Source organism: Diabrotica virgifera, chromosome 1, assembly GCF_917563875.1.
Source record: "Diabrotica virgifera virgifera chromosome 1, PGI_DIABVI_V3a".
NCBI lineage: Eukaryota > Metazoa > Arthropoda > Insecta > Coleoptera > Chrysomelidae > Diabrotica > Diabrotica virgifera.
This window is the reverse complement of record NC_065443.1, coordinates 52645051-52670479: the sequence shown is the minus strand read 5'-3', so window position 1 is coordinate 52670479 and position 25429 is coordinate 52645051. Positions and strand designations below refer to the sequence as shown.

The 25429-nt window shown below is 33.8% G+C and overlaps 1 protein-coding gene across 1 annotated transcript in view; it reads right to left on the bottom strand.

The window, feature by feature from the left end:
- Window positions 1-3974: 3974 nt before the first annotated feature.
- Window positions 3975-25429, bottom strand: part of LOC114324957 (cytochrome P450 6a9) — a 71133-nt gene continuing 49678 nt past the window's right edge. Inside the window, exons 6-8 of the mRNA XM_028272885.2 lie at window positions 19259-19492; window positions 11749-12000; window positions 3975-4446 (exon numbers count right to left, since the gene is read on the bottom strand). Coding sequence (XP_028128686.2) covers window positions 4283-4446; window positions 11749-12000; window positions 19259-19492 — 650 coding nt within the window. The 3' untranslated portion in view covers window positions 3975-4282. The remainder of the gene's footprint in view (window positions 4447-11748; window positions 12001-19258; window positions 19493-25429) is intronic.

Below are 25429 nucleotides of genomic sequence, written 5' to 3'. Positions count from 1 at the left end.
TAAAACGCAACAACCATACATAACCAAACCGTCAACCGTCCAAACCACAGCTGCGCTACAGCTGCCATATTGGATAATTTTTGACATGTCATTTGAACATTCAATCAGAACAAAGTTATAATGCGCATGCGCCGGGATCGTAGGTTTTAACATATAAAAATTCACCCTCATAGCACGCGTAAAGCAGTATAACTTCAAAAATTACATTAATTGCAATAAGACATATTTTAAGATGAAAATCGGGCTGGTACAAGAAGAAGCATCTAAATTGTAATTGGCTTGAACATTTTGAGGTTAGGTATATAAACGAAAAAAAATTTAAATGCGTAGGTTCAAGTAGCCCCGTTAAAATTCTAGATATGAGGCAACTGGCACTCAAGTTTTCGGGTAACTCTAGATTCCAGTTAGGTACCCTACATAATTGTATTGTAACTATTAGTTTGATATACAGTGCCGGCAAAAAAATCTTTACATTGCCAAATAAATCACCAAATTTGAAGACAATTTGCATGCGTTCTGTCTACGTTTGGAGGGGAGGGGAGCGGAGGGGGGTAGCGTACTTGCGACGGCAATTATCTGTAGTTTACGGACCGCTTGGCTTATTTAGGGTATTCTGCGCGTTTCCACTGTAAAGAGTTGGCTTTGTGTGGGTAGTCAATGTTAAACTTCTTCTCATTTACCGCGTAAAGTTTGAGATCGTCAAATTCTAAATTAAACTGACAAATATGGGTCGAAAGAGACTCACAAAAGAGGAGAAGGTTCGTGCTTTAACATTACTGGAGAAAATAGACTCTGTAATTACCGTAGCACGTGATATTGGTGCTTCAAGAGGAGCTATTTATCAACTGAAAAGTTCGGCTGCAACGTTTCAGTTGATAAATAGCCACTCTTAAAGCACCAATATCACGTGCTACGGTAATTGCAGAGTCTAATTTCTCCAGTTATGTTAAAGCACGAACCTTCTCCTCTTTTGTGAGTCTCTTTTGACCCATGTTTGTCAGTCCAATTTAGAATTTGACGATCTCAAACTTTACGCGGTAGATGAGAAGAAGTTTAACACTGACTACCCACACAAAGCCAACTGTTTACAGTGCAAACGCGCAGAATACCCTAAATAAGCCAAGCGGTCCGTAAACTACAGATAATTGCCGTCGCCAGTACGCTATCCCCCCTCCCTTACCATCCCTTCCAAGCGCAGACAGAACGCATGCAAATTGTCTTCAAATTTGGTGATTTATTTGGCAATGTAAAGATTTTTTTTGCCGGCACTGTATAACGTTTATCTTTGGTTTTACCTACTATCGAGTAGCTCTGTGGTTACCACTGCCGGTCCCAAGCCCGGAAAAAATGTGGAGGGTGATTGGCAAGGTTAGCAACCTACCAATCGTAAAAACGAATAATGCTGAAAGAAACAATATGAAGACGACCACGGCAAGAAATAAGGACACGAGAAAAACCGCCAAAACCCAGATGAAAATAACCATTTGGAACATCAGATCATTCAACACTAGAGATCAAGAAATAACTCAAGAGCTAAAAGAGAAAAAAATAGATATAGGGGCTCGGGGCTCTACAGGAAACCAAAAAGAAAGGAAAAGGCCAGTCAAAATTAGGCGAATATATACTAATCTACAGTGGAGTAGCTAAAGAAAACAGGGCCAAAGAAGGTGTAGCCTTACTAATACACCAAAGGTACCAAAATAACATCAAAAAATGTCAATAGGTATCAGAAAGGATTGTACCAGCAAAAATAAGGATGGAGAAGGAAGTCCTGAACATCATCGGGATATACAGCCCAGAAACTAATAAGCCACAACCAACAAGGGAAATATTCTACAATCAGTTGCAACTAGTAGTAGATTACGTTAAAAGAAAGTTGATAATACTTAGGGAATTTAATGCTCGAATAGGGAACCAATTAATAACCGGAATTAAACAAAAACACAATGAGAATGTCAAAAACAAAAATGGAGAACTGATAATAAACTTCTGCACGAATAACGAACTTCGAATAAACAACACCTTTTTTGACCACATAGACCAACACAAATATACATTCGATAACACCCGTGGACAAAGATCTATGACAGATTTTGTTGTAACTAACAGAGATATACATCCATCAAAAATAATCGACGTAAGATGTCTCAACTCAGCAGATGTAGTTGGTAGTGACCACAGCCTAGCATGTATTATGTAAAATTCGAATCACCATGAAATACTTAATACTTCACATCTAAGAGAGTGGCACCAACATAAACAAAAATCAGAGTCGAAGGACTAAATACGGAATCGACGGAATACTTATACAGAAAAAGAATATCAGAGAAGATTGCTGAGAATGGAATATTAGAAAACGATAACGAGGAAAGCTGGGAAAAACTCAAAAGTAACATAATTAACACAGCAACAGAATCACTTGGAGAGAGGAAAGTAACGAATACTAATTTATTAAAAAAGAAAACCACATGATTTCGAGAGTAAGTGAAGATAAAATGTGAAGAAACGAAGAAAGCCTTTTTACAATACAGAACAAAACAAACGCAACAGACATACAACCACTATAAACGGCTTAGAAACGGAAAGAACACTTTAGTCAGACAAAAAAAAGGGAACACAGGGAAAGCTTCTCAAAACCGATTTAACACGACATCTACGGAACATAAAAGGAAATATGGAGAATGATGCTAAAGATGACGATAACGAACCACCAACACCTGAAGTGACAACAAACGAATAAATAAATATTGAAGAAGCAGAGGTAACGGAAGCATTAAAGAAATTTAAAAAAATAGAAGATCACCAGGAGAGGACAGAATATTGAATGAACTCCTAAAGTAGGACAAGATCTGAACAAACAACTATTAAAACTAATCCAAAAAATAGTAGAACAAAACAGAATACCACAAGTATATTCAAATGGGAAATAAGCCACAATTTTACCAAAAAATGATTTTATTAACGTTTCGACGCCCAAGTCGGGTGTCGTTGTCAAAATACAAAATAAATTTGTATTTTGACAACGACACCCGACTTGGGCGTCGAAACGTTAATAAAATCATTTTTAGGTAAAATTGTGGCTTATTTCCCATTTGAATATACTTGATTATAAAAATGCCACAAGAAAATAGCTTCAGAACAACATTAAGAATACCACAAGAATGGAGATCAAGCATCCTACTACCTCTCTTCAAAAAGGGAGAAAAATCGGACACGGAGAATTACAGAGGAATTAATTTATTAAACACAAGACTAAAATTAGCAACCAAAGTGATAACAAACTGAATACAATTATAAGAATAGCAGACGAACAACAAGGTTTTAGGTAGGGAAGATCATGCACCGACGCTATATTTATAATGAGGCAGGTTCAAGAGAAATATTCTTCTTCTTTTCCTTCTTTTTGTATAGACATTACTCTGTCTGTTATTTCAATGTGCCTCTCTAGTAAGTTGTCGTTCCACCGTTTTCGTGGTCTTCCCACTGATCGTCTTCCTATTGGGGAACCGTCTCTCGCTGTCCTGACTACCCTATTTGTTGTCATTCGGCTTATGTGGTCATTCCAATCTATTCTTCTGTTTCTTACCCAGTTATTATGTAATTCACCTTGTATCTCCGTCGTATATCTGTACTTCTAGCTCTGTCCCATAGAGTCTTACCATCGATTTTTCGAAGGGTTTTCATCTCCGCTGTTTCGAGCAATCTTTTTGTCCTCTCTGTGTCGGATCGTGTTTCTGCCGCGTATGTCATTATTGGTCTGATGACTGTTTTGTGAATTCTGCCTTTCATTTCTTTTCCGATATTTTTATTTCTCCATATTGTGTCGTTCAGGCAACCTGCGGCTCTGTTTGCCCTATTCACTTGATCCTAACCTACCAATCCTAAAAACGAATACTCAAGAAACAATGTGAAGCCTCGGAACCGAATTGATAATATAAAAAAATCAAAACCAAAGTACCTAAATAACACTACGGTTTGACTTAAAATATTTTATTTTTAGTACAATGTTTGCCCTTTTAAAATAAAATCATATAAGGGTACCTACTCTCCAGCAACGTATAAAAATTGGTACCCTTTATTTTTAACATCAAAAATACAAAATATTTATACCTATATTTTTTTTTTTTAAGTTTTAATAAATATTTTTTGTTGGTTTTCATTATTATGGCGTAAGTTAAAAAGGTACTTAAACACCAATATTAAATATCTAAAAAAATAAAAACTTGTAAGTATTATAAATGATCAAATACTTCATGATTAAATACTCTCATGGTTTCTTTATTTATATTTTTTTCAGGTCTAACCAAACTCCACCTTCAACTTCTGGTATGAAACTGGTAGTCACTAGCTTCAAAGGTTGTTTAGTCTTTTTATTTATGCCAACTTTGTAGTTTTTCAAAATATTTGTTAATCCAACTTTGGTTTGCATTATACCAAACCTCATACCTGAAAAACATGAAATATTTTAGTAGTACAAGAATAATAGAGCATAATAAAAAATCAACATAGTATATTCTACGATGAGAAAAGTAAGGCATTAAAAATATGGCAAATGCAAAAAAGGAACAGCATTTTAAAAACTGAACCAAATCAGATAAATTAGACAAGCGCAACACCAAAAATCTATAGATGATACAACTGGTCGCAAATAATGAAGATGATCATGGGTCATATCATAACACATAAATCGACCAACACATTAGACGGTTTCGAAGTAAAATCAGTAAAAGCAACATCTGACTGAATTAGATATAATAAAATATTACCATGTATTACATATATGAACAATATAGAGAACCAAAACTAACACAACAGACTAGGCTGTATCAATTATTAAGGTTGAATGGATACGTGCTGGGCCGATAGCAAGGGCAAAATTTGTGAAAATGAAACATCCATTATGTATAGGGTTACCAGAAAGTCCCTTTACACTAAAAATAATAATGTTTCAACACCGCGCCATGGTTTGTTGGCGTTCCAGCGCATGCGCATCGTGAAGAGCAAATGTCTGGTCACGCAGACAGACACCAATAGTTGCGATTGAAAAGTAATGGCGGACACAAGTAAGTATACAATTGAAAAGCGTTTGGTCGCTGCAGTATGGATACACGAACGGTGTCATAACAATAAAACAATGGCCGACAGTATGAATGATTTTGTTGTTCGTTTTGAAAAACCATCACCATCCACAGCAACTTTTCTATAATAGGAGAAGAAGGCTTTTTCATTGGGAACCGTTCTCGATGCACCAAGAAGTGGAAGATCAAGCACTCAAAAACATGTGCTGGTATTGAGGATTCCATTGAACCTTCACCGATGAAGTCGACGAAGGGCAAGGTCCTCCAATTTCTTGGTTTGCAAAAAGTTCAGATTTGACGCCGGACAATGTACTGTGGGGTTTCATTAAAGAGGAGATTAGAAAACGCAGATATATTTCAAATGAGAACTTGCGAAACGGAGGTCGCCAACCTTCTACGTCAGTAACTCCGGACATGCTGAGACGGATGAGCATAGGAACATGCGTCGTATCAAGTTGTGGTGCGACAGTGGATGTTGTAACATTGTTCTGAAGCTATTTCCTTGTGGCATTTTTATAATCAACTATTTTCGATGGGAAATAAGCCACGATTTTACCAAAAAAATGATTTTATTAACGTTTCGACGCCCAAGTCTGGTATCGTAATACTTATTTAATACATAAGAGTATTATTTTGTATTTTGACAACGACACCCGTGTCGTAAATATGTGTGTGGTTACTGCCTTCTGGTCCCAATTAATTAAAACTCAGGTTTTCCCATAACATTATATTTAATTCGAAGTCGATGATTCACTACATAAGTTGTTTACAATATTAACTTGACCTATCCTATACGTGAATACCTTCCAACTACATCAATAATCATAATAATCTTTCTCGACCGAGTTAGTGTTTATATACACATTTAAATAATAACAAAACATGACAATTCAATGTTACTTGCGGTTATTGAATCCAAGAACAGATACTACATGGATTAATGACTTTGAATGAGTTTTAAACATCTTTTGTACAGGGTGATATATAATACCATACCCGACTTAGGCGTCGAAACGTTAATAAAATAATTTTTTTGGTAAAATTGTGGCTTATTTCCCATCGAAAATAGTTGATAACAAATAATATAAAAACAAAATTGATGGATTCGACCGTTACTTGATGGAAGTTCATTTTATCTAATAATAAAACACTGAAAACGTTTGTTTTCTATACTTCCACAGAATTTATTATAACTAAGTGACTACAGCTGTTTCGGCAGAGTGCCTTTCTTAAGTGATGTAGTTTACAATGTGTTTGCCTTTTTAAGTCTTCAACTGAAGAGGTTGAGGAGTGGGGAGCTGTTTATCTCGAGTTGGTCATTCAGAATTATATCTGTATTTTTCAGTTTATTAATTTCCATAGATTCTAAAAAAGATAGCTTAAGGCCTTTATTTTGAATATGCAGAATTTGAAACTCTTCATTGAAAGAATGATTATGATCTAGAAGGTGAAGTGCGTATGTAGAAGTGTCTGTTTTTCTATTGTTGAATGCCCTTTTGTGTTCTGCTATCCGTTTGTCAAAAGTTCTGCCAGTTTGACCGATGTACGTTTTCGGACAGTCACCACACGTTAGTTTGTACACACCACTCTGTAGTTGCTTTCTCTTTCGGCTTTTATTGTTCTTAATATATTTGCTTAAGTTGTTGTTAGTTCTGAAAGATGGTGTTATTCCTCTTTTTTTTGTGTCTGGCTATTTTTGTTGTTATCTTGCCAGTATATGTGAGAGAGCAGAAGGTACTGGGTTCTTTCTGTGGTGGTGGATACACTAATTTCAGGGCTTTCTTATGGAGTTTTTGGTTTAAAATTTTGTTAACTTTTTGTTCGTTACAGCCGTTGTTTACTGCTATTTGTTTAATGATGTTTAGTTCTATCTCGAAGTTATTTTTGTCATGGGAATTTCTGTCAGTCTATGTATCATGCTATGGTAGGCTGCTAATTTGTGTTGTGTAGGATGGGATGATGAATTGTGTATAGTTCTTTCAGTATGGGTAGGTTTATGATATACGGAGAACTCATGTTTGTTGTGTAGTCTGGAAATCGTTACATCTAGAAAGTTTATGGAGTTATTCTGTTCTGTTTCTATTGTAAACTCAATATTACAATAGAAACAGAACATAATAACTCCATAAACTTTCTATATGTAACGATTTCCAGACTACACAACAAACATGAGTTCTCCGTTATCATTTCTAGGGATATTTCTATTCATCTATTTATTATAACTACTGGACCAAGAGCAACGTCGAAAAAAAAAGTATTTTAAGACAACTGGTTCTTTAATATAATATTAGTCCTTATGCTTCCTCGAACACCGTACCGGCCATCTGGCTACTGATACAGGTTGCGTTCATTACTGCGCAGCACACCTGTACAGGTAAATATATCGAATTTAAAATTATTTTAAGGCGAAAAACTTTTGTGTCATTACTTTTTAAACATTATTAGAAACATGAATTATAGTTGCCAGACATTTCTGTGGTTTAAAAAGTAATGACAAAAATGTTTTGGCCTTAAAATAATTTTTTCCACAACCGTGTTAAAAATGCAATTTTTAGCACTCCATACGAGCGTTAAAAATGCTACTTTAAGGCACTAGTACTTTAAAATTTTTAAGGCACTGCAGTTCGTATTGACCGTATAGGCAATTTTGATGTAATGTCAAAAAAATATAAAAATGGAATGTCAGTCAAGTTCAAGTAAAAGTTTTTGTAGATATTGTCCTGTAATTACGTTTGTAGAAAAAATATTGTATGATATGCGTGTTAAAAAGTACATTTTTAAGGCACTCTTGTGAATTGCAGAACTCGCTTCGCTCATTCTGCAAACTTTTACATGCGTGTCTTAAACGTGTACTTTTATAATAACACTTATATCATAAATAACTATTAAATTCAATATACAAGTTGATTGATTAGTGAGATAAAGCTCAGTAGATCCGCTATAGTAATAGATAGCAATAAAAGTTATTAACAAAAATTGTAGCCAACTTTGAGCTTCATATTACAAAATTAGTTAGAATGTTACAGGGTGTTCGATAACATAGTGGCAGACCAAACTTATGTTTTTTTAATAGAACACCCTATATTTTATTTTATATTCGAAATCCTCCTAACTTCTCCATCACAAAAATATAAAGGTTTGTTATGTTATATAGGGCTTTAACCAATTTTCTATGAAAATCGTAATAAGTTCAGCTCCCTGGATAGATAAAAATAAGCACAACAGCAATGGTTTATTGGTGCCATATATTTTTTTGTAAAATTGGATTTTCAATGGGATTTTGCCATTGATTTTATATATTTTTTTGTTGATTGTGAAAATTTTTAAGATTATTGATATTGCTTATTTTCTTTATATCGAATACAGGGTGAGTTAAAACGCAAGTACATTCTTTTCTCAGAAATATTAAATGGAACACCCTATATTTTATATCACTATCGAAAAGTATCATCACCATATTGTCAAAAAAAATGCATGGCGTCTTTTTATAATAGTAATATGTAACATTACGCCTGATGTAAAATAAAGAATATTTTTAACACATTTCCAAACATTATGTGAAGAACCTAACATTCTTATTTAAATAAAAAGTTCTGCTTGCATTTTTTTCGCAAAAATGGTACATGTTTGAAGGGCGGTTACTACAGAATTGCCTAGAGCGTCAATTGACCTAAACGAGTCCCTGTGAGTAACCAGTCATGTCCTTTATTTGGTCCAACCATCGTACTGGAGATCTTCCTCTAAATATTTTACTCTCTACGTTGCCGTCAATGATCATTCGTTCCATGCTTCTCTTCTTGTAAATATCTCTGTATATTTTGGTTGACAGTTGTGGTGAGTCTAGTTTTTATATTAAATCTGCTAGTACATATTGAATTATTTGTGTGATGTGCGGTCTATGGTATGCGCAACATTGTACGATAGGCCCACATTTCAAATGGTATTCAATTCAATATAAAAAAACACACAACAAAGAAAAGTTACAATGTGATATCGATAGGGCTGTGCGACGATAATGGAAATCTACAACTAGATCCCGACAAAATAGTTAGGATATGGGAAACTTAATTATGCGGAACAACTGTTTAATGATGACCGTTCTAGTGTGTATACACTGAGCTGATGACATATGATGACTCTGGCCCTTCTATTCTAAAATCAGAAGTGGAGAATGCTATAAAGGGTCTTAAAAATAACAAAAGACCAGGCAATGATAACGTATATGGAGGAGTATTGAAAATGCTATGCGAAACAAACTGTCAATTTCTCCACTCTCTCGTTAGACTTTGTAATATTATTCATAACAGTGGAGAGTTTCCTGAAGACTGGCTACAGTCAACTTTTGTTACCATACCGAAAAAACCAAAAGCAAAGTCTTGTGACCAACATAGGATGATAAGTCTAATTAAGCAAATTTCTAAGGCATACACCAAGCTTATATACAACATAATAATCAAAAAATGTGAGTATAACATTGGAGATTAGCAGTTTGGGTTTTGGAATTCTCTTGGGACAAGAGGAGCACTTTTTAGTCTACAGGTACTCATCTAGCGCTGCAAAGATATGAATAAAGACGTGTAAATATGATTTATAGACTACGACAAAGCATTCGATAATGTAAAGCACGAAGAGATAAGTGAAGTGCTCCATAAGATCAGAATCGCTTACAGAGACATTCGAACAATAGCGAGTCTCTATTGGGGTCAAACAGCTAAAGTGAAAGTAGGATCTACATTGATCAATAAAATTGAGATCAAGAAAGAGGTACGGCAGGGCCGTATCTTGTCACCTATTCTCTTTTATATATACTCAGGAGTATTTAAGACGGCGCTGAAGGAAAACACAGAAGGCATAAATATTAATGGAGAAATAATTAATAACATAAGGTATGCTGATGACACTGTGATTCTAGCGCGTAGCGTGGAGGAAGTAGTGCGAACAAAAAGCAATTGCACAATACGGACTAAAACTAAACATCTCAAAAACCAAATGGATGTTAGTAATCAAAACCCAACAACGACCAAGACAACTGATATTAGACAATTAAAGAATTGTTTACGTGGATTCGTACATCTAATTAGGAACAACAGTTAGTTCAAGTTGAGATCAAGCAAAGGAAAGACGTGTAAGAATAGAAAAGGCATGATCGTCGTTCACTAGCATGAAGCAAATTTTCACCTCTAACAGCCTCACTTTATCTCTCAAAATCCGACTTCTGAAGTGTTATATATACCCGGTTTTGTTATATAAAATGGAGGCGTGAACAATGACCGCAACATTAATGAAAAAAGTAGAGGCCTTCGAACTGTGGGCTTACCGACGTATATTACGCTTATCCTGGACCACGTGACCCGTCAAAATGGCCCGGTCAAAACAGCCTCGTCAAAATAGCCCGGATAAAAAATAACATCGATCGATAAAATAGCCCGTAAACAAAATAGCCCCGACAAAATAGATCGCACACAAAATAGCCCCGATCAAGACAGCCCCGGCTAAAACAGCCCCGGCGAAAACACCCCCAATAAAAAGTTCTACCTTTTAACGCAGTACCATTTATTTTAAATCACTATTCTAATTGGGAAATAAGCCACAATTTAACTTTAAAAAAAATGATTTTATTAACGTTTCGACTTCCACTTCGGACGTTGTTGTCAAAATACAAAATATTAATAAATTAAACAAAACTTTTGTTGCTTAGTAAAAAAATTATTCTAATATTTTAATTTAATCTGACCCATTCCTATCGGCAATTCAGACATATATTATACATTTTAAAGTAGACGACTTTAAAATGATATTGCCAATGTTTATGAGTTGCGTTCCTGGGAGGACTTTACTGAAAGATAGTTCATTCGATTACATGAAATCAACCCCAACTCAAGAATATCCGTCACAAAAAAATCATAACATGTGATCTGTCTTTAAAAATACAACCACACGCAATGGTAACAGTAAAATTCTCGTGTTAGTGATTCCATAGTAAATCACGAGGAAAAACCAGGAATTTTTTTCCTGGTTTTTCCTAACAGAAGACACAGGATTCGAGTTCTCTGAAAAGACCATTTTTATTTAATGTAGTTAAGATAAACATCTGAATAGAGGATAATTACCATTTCCGAAAAAATCTATTTTTAAGGGATTATTTCATGATGAATTCTGAAGGGTGCTTTTTTGTCGGGACTATTTTGTCGGGCCTATTTTGTGGGCGAGCTATTGTTTCGCGGCTATTTTGTCTGCAGGCTATTTTGTCGGAGCTGTTTTGTGTGCGGGATATTATGTCGGGGCTATTTTGTCGGAGCTTTTTCGACGGGGCTATTTTGACGGGGTACCCCTGGACTAAGCACGTGACCAACGAGGAGGTACTACGCCGGATAGGTAAAGAAAGAGAGGTAGGAATAACCATAGAGAAAAGAAAGTTGAAATATTTTGGTCACGTTATGAGACACAAATATGGGGTACTAGAGCTAATCATGCAAGGTAAAATAGAAAGCAGAAGGGGCACAGGGTGGAGGAGACACTCGTGGCTCCCAAACTTGCGGCAATGGTTCGGATTGTCATATGCCGAACTATTCAGATCTGCCGTAAACAAAGTCAGAATAGCCATGTTAATTGCCAACGTTTGGAACGAACAAGGCACATGAAGAAAAAGAAGAATTATCAATATACAAACCTATACACAGTCTTGGTCCTTCTCCGAAAGGAATATGTGCGTATTGATTTCTATCATGTTTGTTCTCGTCTGAAAATCTTTCCGGATCGAAAACTTTAGCGGATGGATAATACTCTTCATCATAATGGATTCCCTTTATTGGTATGAATACCCGTATTCCTTTTTCAATTTTAATGTCTTGATCTGGTATTACGTAGTCTTCAACACACTGTCTTGTAATAAATGGAACTGGTGGATACATCCTTAGTGTCTCTGTAACAAAATATACAAATATATTCATTATGGTTACATAGGTACAGTTTTATGTTTTTATGTCGAGAATTTAATCATGATTGATTGTGGAGGAGGCGTGTGGACTTCGGTAGAAGTTCATAATAATTGAACTGATTTTTCAGTTAACAATTAGTAAAATTAAAAAAGAAATCGAGAAACGGCCATGTTAAAATCTCCTCATGAGTGAATAGAAAATCAACACCCGAAGCCAAGAAACTGGACGTTGTACTTTGGACCAAGAAGAATCGAATTCTGCCAACCAATAGGAAGCTTGCATAAATAATTTAAAATATAATATATCAAAGAACATTCATGCAAAATTATATGCAAAACATTTATTTATTTTATAAATAAAAATAAACAACATTCAGATAGAAATAGGGATACGAGTATAATACAGTCAAAAAATTAATTATAATAGTAATTTGTAATAGTAGAGGAATTGAAATTAAGATGACGGACAGCGGCAGCGATGCTTATTTATCAGAGGATGGTAAAAGGAAAGGTAATGAATTTTAGTCCAGAAAGCCACTGCGCATCCGCTAGGAAAAATATTCCGATTCGGATTTTTTGCACAATCTTACTCAAAAAGGACCCCTTTTAACAATTTTGCATGTTGCCAGGTCAAAAAGTGGGTCAAAATATTTTTAAACGTTTTTTTTTTGTTTTTATCCAAATTTTTTTTTTTTTTTTTCATTGAACAAAGTTTTTTTAGGTTTTTTTGGATCATTTCAAACAGAAAAGGTCTTTAGTGACTTTTCTCTAAAAATGATAGTTTTTGACATATAAGCGATTAAAAATTGAAAAATTGCGAAATCGGCCATTTTAACCCTCAGTAACTATGTGAAAAACTGAAAATTTCGATGTTGCCAAGATAAGTAGATATTCTTTGAACATCGATTGATGAAATCCCGAAGAGTATTTTGCGATACAATATCGAAAACCCCTTTGTTTTTTAATTGCCAATCAAGCGGGCGCTTGATTGGCAACCGTTGCATGTATATGTAACATGCGTAAATATATGTGCGGAAAAATATTCCGATTCAATTTTTTTTTCACCATCTTGCTTGAAAATATCCCCTCTTAACTTTGTATGTTGCCAGGATCAAAAATTAAAAAAAAAATGTTTAAACGTTTGTTTTTTATTTTTTCCTAAAACTAATTTTTTGCATCGGACAAATTTTTTTAGGTTTTTTGGATCATTCTAAATAGAAAATATCTTGAGTGACTTTTGTGTAAATGTGATAGTTTTCGAGATATATGCGATTGAAAATTTAAAAATTGCAAAATCGGCCATTTTAACCCTCAAAAACTGTATAAAGCACCGAAAATTTCAATGGTACCAAGGTACGTACATATTCTAAGAATATCGATTAATGAAGTCCCGAAAAGCTTTTTGCAATAAAATATCGAAACCCCCTTTGTTTTTTAATTGCTAATCAAGCGGTCGCTACACTATTTTTAACCGTTGCATGTATACAACATTGTATGTAATAATATACGTAAATATATGTGCGGAAAAATATTCTGATTCAATTTTTTTCAACATCTTGCTTAAAAAGCTTCCCTATTAACAAATTTGCATGTGCCAGGGTCAAAAATCAAGCGCCCGCTTGATTGGAAATTAAAAAACAAAGGGGGTTTCGATATTTTATTGCAAAAAACTCTTCGGGATTTCATCATTCGATGTTCAAAGAATATCTCCTTACCTTGGCAACATCGAAATTTTCAGATTTTCACATAGTTTCTGAGGGTTAACAATGGCCAATTTCGCAATTTTTAAATTTTTAATCGCTTATTTGTCAAAAGCTATCAACTTTAGAGGAAAGTCACTAAAGGCCGTTTCTTTTTGAAATTATCAAAAAAACCTAAAAAAAACTTTGTTGGATGCAAAAAAAATAATTTTAGGAAAAAAACAAAAAAAACGTTTAAAACAATTTTGACCCACTTTTGGACCTAACAACATGCAAATTTGTTAAAACGGGTCCTTTTTGAGTAAGATTATGCAAAAAATCCTCATCGGAATATTTTTCCTAGCGGATGCGCAGTGGCTTTCTGGACTATTTAAGGAAATATTTAGTAAGAGCAGAAAAGTGTATCGATATCCCGATAAAAAGAATGCTGGAGATAGAGAGAATGAAATTACGGAAATGATAAAAACGTTAATAACTAATAATAAAAAGAAAAATAAGGAACTAGAGGATATAAAAAACATGGTAGGTGAGTTGGTAGGAGAAATGAAAGGACTCAGAAAAGAGAATAGCGAGTACAAAGAACAAATAATTCAAAAAAATGAACATTTAAAAAAGGAAATGATGAGCATGAAACAAAAAATGGATAAATTATAGCTAACTTTAGAAATCTGTCAGAAATAAAGAAAGAAAAATAATTTAATAATGAAGGGTTTGCTAATAAGTACGTCTGATATGGAACAGCTTAAGAATGAAATAGGAAACTTTTTTAAATAAAGAGCTAAGAATAACGGCAGAGTTAAATAAGGTACAAAACATCAACGACAATATGTGCATTATTTTCAGTAAGTTTGAAGACAAACTAAGAGTACTAAAAGCAAACAGTAATCTTAGAAGTTATAAACAACACCGCGTATACATTGAATGCGACTTAACACTTAAAGAGACTGATACGCAGAAAAATCTTAGACATATAGCAGCAAAAGAAAAGGCAAATGGCAAAAGAATAAAAATGGGTTATGGTTTTATCGTTATTGAAGACAGCAAATGGAGATGGAACCATAGTACGGATGATATAGAAATAGTCAGAGATAATGTAGCAGCAACTGGTTCATTTCTTAATGAATAACTAAGAAAATTGGGTTCCATAGGCAGTAGCATAAACTTGTCAGTTCCTTATGTTGTACCTATTTTATTTTATTTGTTGTATGTTCAATTTGCAATTTATATATATTTTGCAATAAATTGTTTTTGTCTTGGCTTTTATATCTTATACTGTACATTATTGACGATTTATCTAATTCTAGTAAATTGTAGTTGTTATTTGTTATTTATATTATGTTTTTCTTTTGACTGTATGTAAGCTTTGTCCATAAAATTGTAAAAATTTTCAGTGACAATAAAGCATATTTCTATTCTATAAAAAACTACTAGTTAATGCAAATTCGAGGATGGATATGGATACGCACGTGGCACAGATTATGGACATGAGAGAATATAACAAAATCGATACGAGTCTTGACAAAAATATGCAAAAAATAAACCGTAAAGATACAAACACTGAAAGAACTATGAATGCAAAAAATGAAAAACAAATTAAGTATTGGAAAATAGGATTGTGAAATATACAAAGTCTAAATGGTAAAGAAGAGGAACTTTTGATGAGTTTGAAACACACAAAAATGGATTTTTTACAGAAACAGAAACAGAAACAAAGGGAAAAGGAAGTGGATTTATTAAAATGAGAAATGAGCACTACATGATTTTTGGAGGTGTTAAAGAGTCAGAACGTGCGAGGGCAGGATTTGCCCTAATGGTTCACAGAAGTGAGCATAAAAATATCACCAGATGGAAAAATATTTCGGAAAGACTCCTTAGAATAGATATCGGTAAAAACGAGAAGACAAAAATTATTGTTATGTATGGATCATCGGAAAATGAAGCCAAGGAACTCAAAGAAAGCTTCTGGAAACAATTACAGGACGAAATGGACCAAATAAATCATAAGGTCATAATAGTGGGCGATTTTAATGGGCGAGTAGGATCAAGCAATGAATATGACGACCTTATAGGAAGAATATGAAGAAATAGTCAGGAATAATAATGAACAAAGAGTCATCGAGTTTTGCATCATGAATGATATGCAAGTTAGTAACACATTTTTTCAACACAAGGAGATTCATAAATCCACACGAGTGATGGATTCGCGGAACGAAAAATCCATTATTGACCTAGTATTAGTACAGAACAGATATAAAAATGAAATAGCGGAAGTTCGTGTTAAAAGAGGATATGAGGATCATCTTCTCTTTGAAGCTAAAATAAAAACAAGGAGATAACAGACCTTTAATATTAAAAATGAAGAAAATCGCTAGTAACAACCAAGTATTAAAGTATACAAACTTCAGTCTGAAAATATTAGGAAAGAATACTGTCGTAAATTAAATGAAGAAATACGACAAACAAATTGGGAAAATGAGGAGAATATAGAAATATTATGGAATATTTTTAAGGAGCTGATGTATGCAACTGGTAGTAAAGTATGTGGTGTAACGAAAGGAAGATATCTGAAAGGTACAGCTTGGTGGAATAGTGACATAAAATTGGGAGTTTCGAAGAAGAAAAAATTGTGGAAAAAGTATATAAGCAATAAAAGTGAAAGTAATTATCAAGAATATAAGGAACAGAGAATACAGGTTAAAAATGAAATTAAACAAGCTAAGAATCGTCAATGGGAAGAATTTGGAAATAAAATGGAAAGTGATAGTAAGGGTAATGCGAAGTTGCTCTATAGGATCCTAAAAAATCTAAGACAAAATAAATCAAACGGAGTAACAGATTTAGAGAACATATGATTAAAAAATGCAGAGATTACTGAAAGATGGCGAGAACATTTTATGGATGTTGTTCTGAAGCTATTTTCTTATGGAATTTTTGCAATTAATTAGTTTTGATGGGAAATAAGCTACAATTTTACTTAAAAAATGCTTTTATTAACGTTTCGACGCCCAAATCGGGTGTCGTTGTCAAAAAACAATTAAATATTAATGAATTAAACAAAAATGTTGTTGCTTAGTAAAAAAATTCTTCTAATAATTTATTAAATCTGACTCATTTAAGAGAAGACTTTAAAATGATATTACCAATATTTATGAGTTGCGTTCCTGGGACGACTTTACTGAAAAATAGTTCATTCGATTACATGAAATCAACCCCAACTCAAGAATATCCGTCACAAAAAAATCATAACATGTGATCTGTCTTTAAAAAGACAACCACATGCAATGGTGACAATAAAATTCGCGCGCTAGAGATTCCATAGTAAATCACGAGGGAAAACCAGGAAAAAGTCTCAGTTTAGTTTACTCTCAAAACTAATACCAAATTCTGACCTTAATATGTACATAATATGTTATTTTAAATTATAAATAATATTAATAATACGTAGATATATAAAAAATACTAAAATATAAAATATGTACTAACTCGATCTGTTATTGACTTACTAATCCTGGTATTTTCTTTCTATTGACTTCCTCTTTTAGTATGGGTAACCACATCCTACTGCATTCTACCGAGGAATTTGCGACACAATTGGTTTCATTTAGCATAATTAAAGCCGCTTCTTTGATTTTTCTCTTTTTACTATCTGTTTCTTTCAGGACTATACTTGAATTGCCTTTATAAATGAGTCAGATTACATAAATTATTAGAAGAATTTTTTTACTAAGCAACAACATTTTTGTTTAATTCATTAATAGTTTTTGTATTTTGACAACGACACCCGATTTGGACGTCAAAACATTAATAAAATCATTTTTTTAGTAAAATTGTGGCTTATTTCCCATCAAAACTAGTTAACATTTTATGGAATGATTAATGGGAGACAACAACGAAATAGAGAATGACAGGGAGGAGTACAATTTAAATGAATAACAAGATGATGATGACATAACATACGAAGAATACACGGAAGCAATTGTAAGATTAAAAAATGACAAGGCTGTAGGACACGATAATATTAAGGCTGAGCTAATTAAATTTATGGAACGGGAAGAATTGCAATTACTATGGAGGATCATAAGGAGCTGTTGGCGTACCGGATGCATACCTAGAGATTGGACTCTTGCAACTATTCTACCATTACACAAAATAGGTGATAAACATAAGTGTTCTAACTACAGGGGAATATCATTACTGGTAGTTGCTAGTAAAATCTACGAAATAATACTAGAGAAAAAGCTGCGAGAAAATATCGAGGCCACACTGGATGACAGCCAATGCGGCTTTAGGTCAGGGTGAGGTAGAACCGATCTCATATTCACGGTGAGACAGTTATCAGAAAAAGCCATACAGCATAACAGTAAGTTGTTTCTCTGTTTTGTGACTTGGAAAAAGCATTTGATCGGGCGCCACGTAACAAGATCTGGGAAATATTAAACCGTAGAAAAGTGAAACCGAAGTTAATCCAAGCAATAAAAAGTACATATAAATGTACACGTAATAATGTAAGAACGAACAATCGCTCATCTCTAGAATTCTACACAAGGACAGGTGTAAGACAAGGTGGTGTTCCGAGTTCTTTAATATTCGTCACTCTAAAGGTTACAGAGGTTCATGAGTTGGCTTTCGCTTTCAGTTGGCTTTCACCTTTCTCTTTGTGAAGACAGAGAAATCAACTCAACCACCCACATGCTCGTGGTATAGTCATAAGATGCTTTGAGGTATATCTTTCTTAAATTTCACCCATCGCCAGGGTTTAATATATAACACGCCAATGTAAGGCTTTTAGTCGGAATTTTAAGGGTTTTAACCCATGTATTTTTGGTGGCTTAGCATGTAGAGCTTGCTTAGAACACTGATGATGCTCTCTTTAGAGCGAAAACGTTCTGTTTTTTAATGTGGCCCTTTATTGGGGTTTTCAAATAAATATACCTCTTAGACAGAAGATCTTTTTCTTCAATTTTTAGAAAGAAGAAGGATTCGTAGAACTTAATGATGAAGCATATGCAATAACTCGCCGGGCCGAGTATACATATACATTATAGCTTCAGTTAAAACGCACCATCGAGTTCTATTTTGCGCTAAGACCTTCACCTAATTCCAAGACTGCCTTGTCCTCTTATCTCGTCCATTATCCAAAGAATGTGCTGGGCGAACCGAGTATCTCTCTCTTCAATATTGATCCCCCGGAGGGAGTGTTGTGGTCGGCGTGACGTGTATTGTCCATCTTCAAAGATCTGTCTCTGGTCATCTGTTTTAACTCATGCATATGTAGGTCTTTTTCATATTCCTGTAATTTGTTCGATCCGTTTTGTTGGGGATTTTCCTCGTGATCTCCGAGGTCTTCCTTGTATAATACCCTTATAATATTTACTGTATAACAAATTTGACTGAAACCCTCAAGTTCCCTTGCACCGCATAAACGAGCGTATGTCATCTTTTCTCCACGCGGTTACAGATAAATCGGTTTACTGTACTTAATAAAGACTGTTATTTTGCGTCAAAAATTAAATATTATTTAGTAATTTACTATTTTCGCTTACCATCAATAACTTGATTCATATATTTCATCTCATTTATGGCATCGTAAGTAATTTGTCCATTATATTTTTTAAGTACGTGATTAATTTCGTCCCTGAGTGTATCCTGGACAGATTGATTTTTGCCAAGTTCGTACAAAGCGAAAGTCATGGTAGTTGAACTGGTTTCAAAACCAGCAATAAAGAATACGAAGCTTTGAGCTATCATTTCGTCCAGAGTAAGTGAAGTTCCATCGCCTAAAATAAAAATATATAATAAATTAAATTTACTACAACATTTAGTAATATCAATAAAATACATAAATCAATATTAAGAACTATACATAATAAAATTAATAAATGATATAGAGTTGATTATTTCATTCATAGGAGATTGTGACCAATAGAAAGCTACAGAAATAAAATAAAACTGATAATTTTTGATTATTTCATTCATAGGAGATTCTGACCAACAGAAAGCTACAGAAATAAAAATTAAACTGATTATTTTTTATGATTTTAACTTCCAATCGTATAGTAAGATATTTGATCACGTGTTTAATTACGTTTAATCAGATTAAAATTATACTGAGAATTATCTACTGTAGAAAATTATCGATAGAATTTTTTAAGTAGATTGTTTCTGTTTAATGGCAACCAGTTTCCTAGTTTTGACAACTGTCGGATTTAATAAAATATCCATAATATACGTATTAAAAAATAATCTTACGAATATCACACGACAGTAAGAATAAATAAGAAAATAATGCTTCATTTTTACTCAAATTTGTTGTCACTGGGCAATAGCCACTCGAGCCCTGCGGGTTCTCGTGTCTGTTGCCAGACAACAAATTTTCGAAAAACTGTCGCATTATTTTCAATTTATTCTCACTCTCTTGTGATATTATACCCGATAATTTTTGATAATTTCCCGTCGTCAAGTTTATTACGTCAGATGCCCTTCGTTCCTACGAAAAAATACATTCAGTGACATTAATAACAATTAATGTTTTAAAAATTATAAAAGTGATGACTTTCAACCGTCAAATATTTATAACAACTGTGTGTTTAATTGTACTAATTTGTACTTACATAAATAAATTACAATAAAATTTTGGTTTTGAACAGTTTTATTCATGAAATAATCGCAACAAATTGCACTCGATCTTTAAAATTAATGTAGAATTTTTGCCCTCGTGACACTTTAACATAATTTCACTCCCCTTGAAATTAAAACTGTCAAAGTGTCACTCGGGAAAAATTCAATAATTTTAGAGCTCTTGTGCAATTACTACTGATAATACCCCATCGTCAAGTATATTACGCCAGATGCCCTTCGTTGCTACGAAAAATACATTCGGTGACATTAATGACAATTAATGTTTTAAAAATTATAAAAGTGATGACTTTCAACCGTCAAATATTTATAACAACTGTGTGTTTAATTGTACTAATTTGTACTTACGTAAATAAATTACAATAAAATTTTGCTTTTGAACAGTTTTATTCATGAAATAATCGCAACAAATTGCACTCGATCTCTAAAATCATTATCGAATCTTTGCCCTCGTGACACTTTGACATAATTTCACTCCCCTTCGGGTAATGAAATTAAAACTGTCAAAGTGTCACTCGGGAAAAATTCGATAATTTTAGAGCTCTTGTGCAATCACAACTGATAATAATTATATCACGTCAATTATTGTTTAAATTATAGTATGTGATTAGATTACAGTTGTTAGTATTCTGGGTGTATCAGTCTTAGATGTCGTTTTCTGCATGGCTATGTATGGTCAATACTATTGTATGGAACGGATGTCTGGACGCTCAACATAACGCTGATAGACAAGTTAGAAGCCTTTGAACTCTTTATTTATAGAAGGATCTTGAAAATACCTTGGACAACCCACATCACCAACGAAGATGTCCTGAGGAGAATAGGTACAGATAGGGAACTGTTAAATATCATCAAAGTTAGAAAAGTTAGCTACTTAGGACACATAATGAGAAACGAAAAGTGCCATCTCGCGCAACTGATCACCCAGGGGAATATTTAAGGAAAAAGGGGTCCCGGTAGGCGCCAGATTTCATGGATTAAAATGGCTTAAATGAAGTTTTTGTAATCCCTGTAGGAGAATCAATGTGCATTGTTAGACCATACGATTCAAATATGTTGACCGGGGATATTTGTATAGCACAAGCAGCAGCATAATTAATGTTAAAGTCCCCTCAACCTGGTTACCGGCCAAATATTAAAAGAACTTTTTAGAAAAGCGGTCGTTATGTTGACGCAACTCTTCAACGCAGTTCTAAGACTGAAGTACTTCCCTGCACAATGGAAGGTAGCAGAAATCATATTAATTCATAAACAGAGAAAACAGCCAAATGAACCTAGCTCCTATCGACCAATCAGTTTACTACCAGTCTTGTCAAAAATAATGGAAAAGTTACTGGTGAAGAGACTGATGGAAACTGTCGCAGCAAAAAGCTTAATCCCAGAGTATCAATTTGGGTTTCGTCAGAAACACTCGACAGTAGAACAAGTGCATCATGTTGTTAACACAATTATTAAAGCATTCGAAGATAAAAGTTACTGTGAATCAGCTTTTTTGGATGTCAGCAAAACCTTTTGACAAGGTGTGGCATGAGGGACTCCATTACAAATTAAAAACGCAGCTACCAACAACAATATATTTGAAAACATGAAGAGAAGTATCCATTCTCAAATGTGATCTCGAGGTAAGGAAGTACAAAACTCAAAGAGGTACCACAAAAAATATATATATTTTGTGGTACTTCTTTGAGTTTTGTACTTCCTTACAATATATTTGATTCTAAAATCCTACTTAGAAGAACGATACTTCAGAGTCAGACATGAAAATGAAGTAACTAAACTACGCATCATCAAATCAGGAGTCCACAAGGAAGTGTCTTAGGCCCAGTCTTATACCTACTCTTCACGGCTGATCTGCCATGTACTGATGACACAGTCACCTCTACCTTTGCTGATGACACAGCTATATTAGCAGTAAACAGAAATCCTGAAGTAGCAGCGACAACACTAGGAAGCCAGTCTCAACAATATAGCAACGTGGGTAAGTAAATGGCGAATTACAATAAATGAAAGTAAATCTGCACACATAAAATTCACAAAATGCCATGGTGAAACGCCAAGCATCACATTCAACAATGAACGAATACCTAAAACAGACAGCGTAAAATATTTGGGGATACACCTGGACAAACATCTAACCTGGCGTACCCACATATGGAAAAAAGAAAGCAGCTGGATACTAAATGGAAAAAGCTGTACTGGCTCCTTGGCAGAAAATCACAATTATCATTGCGGAACAAATTACTAGCTTACAATACCGTTCTCAAACCAGTATGGACCTATGGAATCTAGTTATGGGACACAGCATCTAAATCGAACATTGCTATCATCGAGAGATTCCAGTCAAAAGCCCTGCGCAGTATAGTAGATGCTCTTTGGTTGCGCACTATAGTAGAAGATGTGACAAGTTATCCAGGCAGCTTACTGGTTATAATGATCAACTGGAAGATTCTTAGACTTTCACGATTTCTATGGTTTTCCTCGTTCCCTGTGTTTCAGTTTGTTACTTTGCTACTTTTTGTGGTAGCCTTTCTTCTGGTATTCTTTGAACATGTCCATACCATTTAAGCTGTTTTCTCTCTACCTATGCAGTCAGTCACAGTTTCTTTATTTTGTTCTAGCTGCTCTTCTTAATGCATCCATTTCTGTGGCTTCTGTTTTCCTTAATTGATATTCTTTAAGACGTCATGTTTCATATCCGTACAGAAGTGTGCTTTTTATCAGTGTGTCATATATTCTCAATTTCTTTGTTTTCCCATTTCAATAGGTACTCCATAATATTCCATTCAGTCCTTGGACTATACCAATTTTAAATAATCGTATTACCTTCTAAAGCTCATTCATTCTTATTGGAAGAATAATCATGTTCCCAAAATTTGGTTTCTCAGACAAACTGTCGTTGAAAGACTGCTCTGTACATCTTACATGTCTTAATACCTTGTCTTTTATTTGTGATCTATTTTGCCTAAATTTATTTCTTTCCCGATGTACCTTTTCTTTATATTTTCCTCTTTACTACAGGGATTTGGTTGGATATGGCCTAGGAAGCCATGTGTTCTGGTAGTAATTTTCTTTTCTCAACAAATGCAACTTATGCTGATGCGAAGTTGTGAGAAAATGATACTGACTCGACGGCCATTCAGGGTGGGAAGAAATCGGAGAAGGCCAAAGAGGCCGAGAGTAAATATTTAAAACATTTTACACATTAAAGATAATTAAAAGAAAAATTAGAAGAATGTCAATAGAAATGAGTAACGCTTGTAATTGAAACTACTAACAATAATTGGTTACTTCTTACTTCGGAAGAAAGATGTATGAATATAGATGATTGTTGCAGAACTCGTAAAAATGTATACGTTTTGTCTAAATAGGTACCTACACATAGGCAAGCGGCACGCACCCCCAAAATGACCAGATACTGACCACGGTGTGGTGAATGGCTAATGTCATACTTGATATTGTTGGCGGTGCTGAAAACGAAATGAGGTTTAATTTTATGTGGGGAACATTGCCAAAATCGCAATTTTGCCCTAAAAATAAAAAAAATTAAATCACGTTGTTTTGAGTTCAACTCGCTATAACTGTTCGGTTTTAATTTTTTCTGAAATTTTTACACCATATTATATTTTTTACCTTTGTAATGACTATAGGGCTTGTTGCAAGCCTCCAGTCGTATTACAATAAAAGTTATGAATTTTTTAAAGTAACAGGTACAGATTCGTGAATTGTAAAGTTTATTCGCAAAAGTTGAGTGACAAAATTTGAAATTTAGCTTTTTTAATCACGATCGAACTTAGAGTACAAAGAAGCTTTCTGGAAAGTTTTAGATGAAAATGATTTATAGAAAAAAAATGGTGCCACTTTTAATACCGACGTTATACACTTCCAAAGAAAAGGCTTTTTTCTCGACACAGTGACCACGGGTCGGGTGGTGAATGGCTAATTCTGATCTTAAATTATATTTTTGATTGTTTTAAAAATGAAAATTAAGTTTAATTTGAATTTTAAGTGGGGGAACATTGTCAAAATATCAAATAAAAAATAAAAAATGACATAATTTTTTTTGTTAAAATTAAAAATGCATTATTTTTTTATAAAACATTTTGATCTAAACCTACACAGAAAACTTCTTTGTGCATACACTATATTTTAACATAAACGTGACTAAAGAGCTAGATTTCAAATTTTGTTACTCCATTTTTGCGATTTAGCTTTGCAATTCACGAATATGCATCTTCTTTTTTAAAAAATTCATAACTCTTATTAAAATAAGACTGAAGGCTTGCAACTGATCCCATAGTCTTCAGAAATGTTAAAAATATATGCTGTAAAAATTTCAGAAAAAAATTGAAACCGAACAGAGTTGTAGCGAATTAAACGCAATAAAACGTGATTTCTCTTTATTTATTTTTAGGGTAAAATTGCATTTTTGGCAATGTTCCCCCACTTAAAATTCAAAATAGACCTCATTTTCGTTTTCAGCAATATCAAAAACATAAAGTAAGACCAAAATTACCCATTCGCCACCCATGGTCAGTATTTCGAAAAATAAGCAATATTTTGGGGATTTATAACGTCGATATAAAACATTTTGATCGAAAACTTTCCAGAAAACTTCTTTGTACTCCATATTTTAACATAAACGTGATAAGAAAGCTAAATTTCAAATTTCGTCAATCAACTTTTGGGATAAAACTTTGCAATTCAGGAATCTCCACTTTTTACTTTAAAAAAATGCATAACTTTTATTGAAATAAGACTGAGAGCTTCAAACAGGTCCCATTGTCTTAGAAAGGTGAGAAATATATACTATAAAACTTTCAGAAAAAAGTATTAAAATGGAACACAGCTGTAGCAAGTTAAATGCAAAAGAATGTGATTTCATTTGGTTTTATTTTTAGAGTGATTTTGGCAGTGTTCCCTCACATAAAATTCAAAATAAAATTAATGTGGGATTCGTTAAAGACAATCGTAATAAAAGTCCGTGTGATGTTTAAGAGTTTTAATTAATAAAATAAATAACTAAATTATTGATGCTATTAAATTGTCGAAATGTAAAAGTGTTTGTGTAATTGCGACTA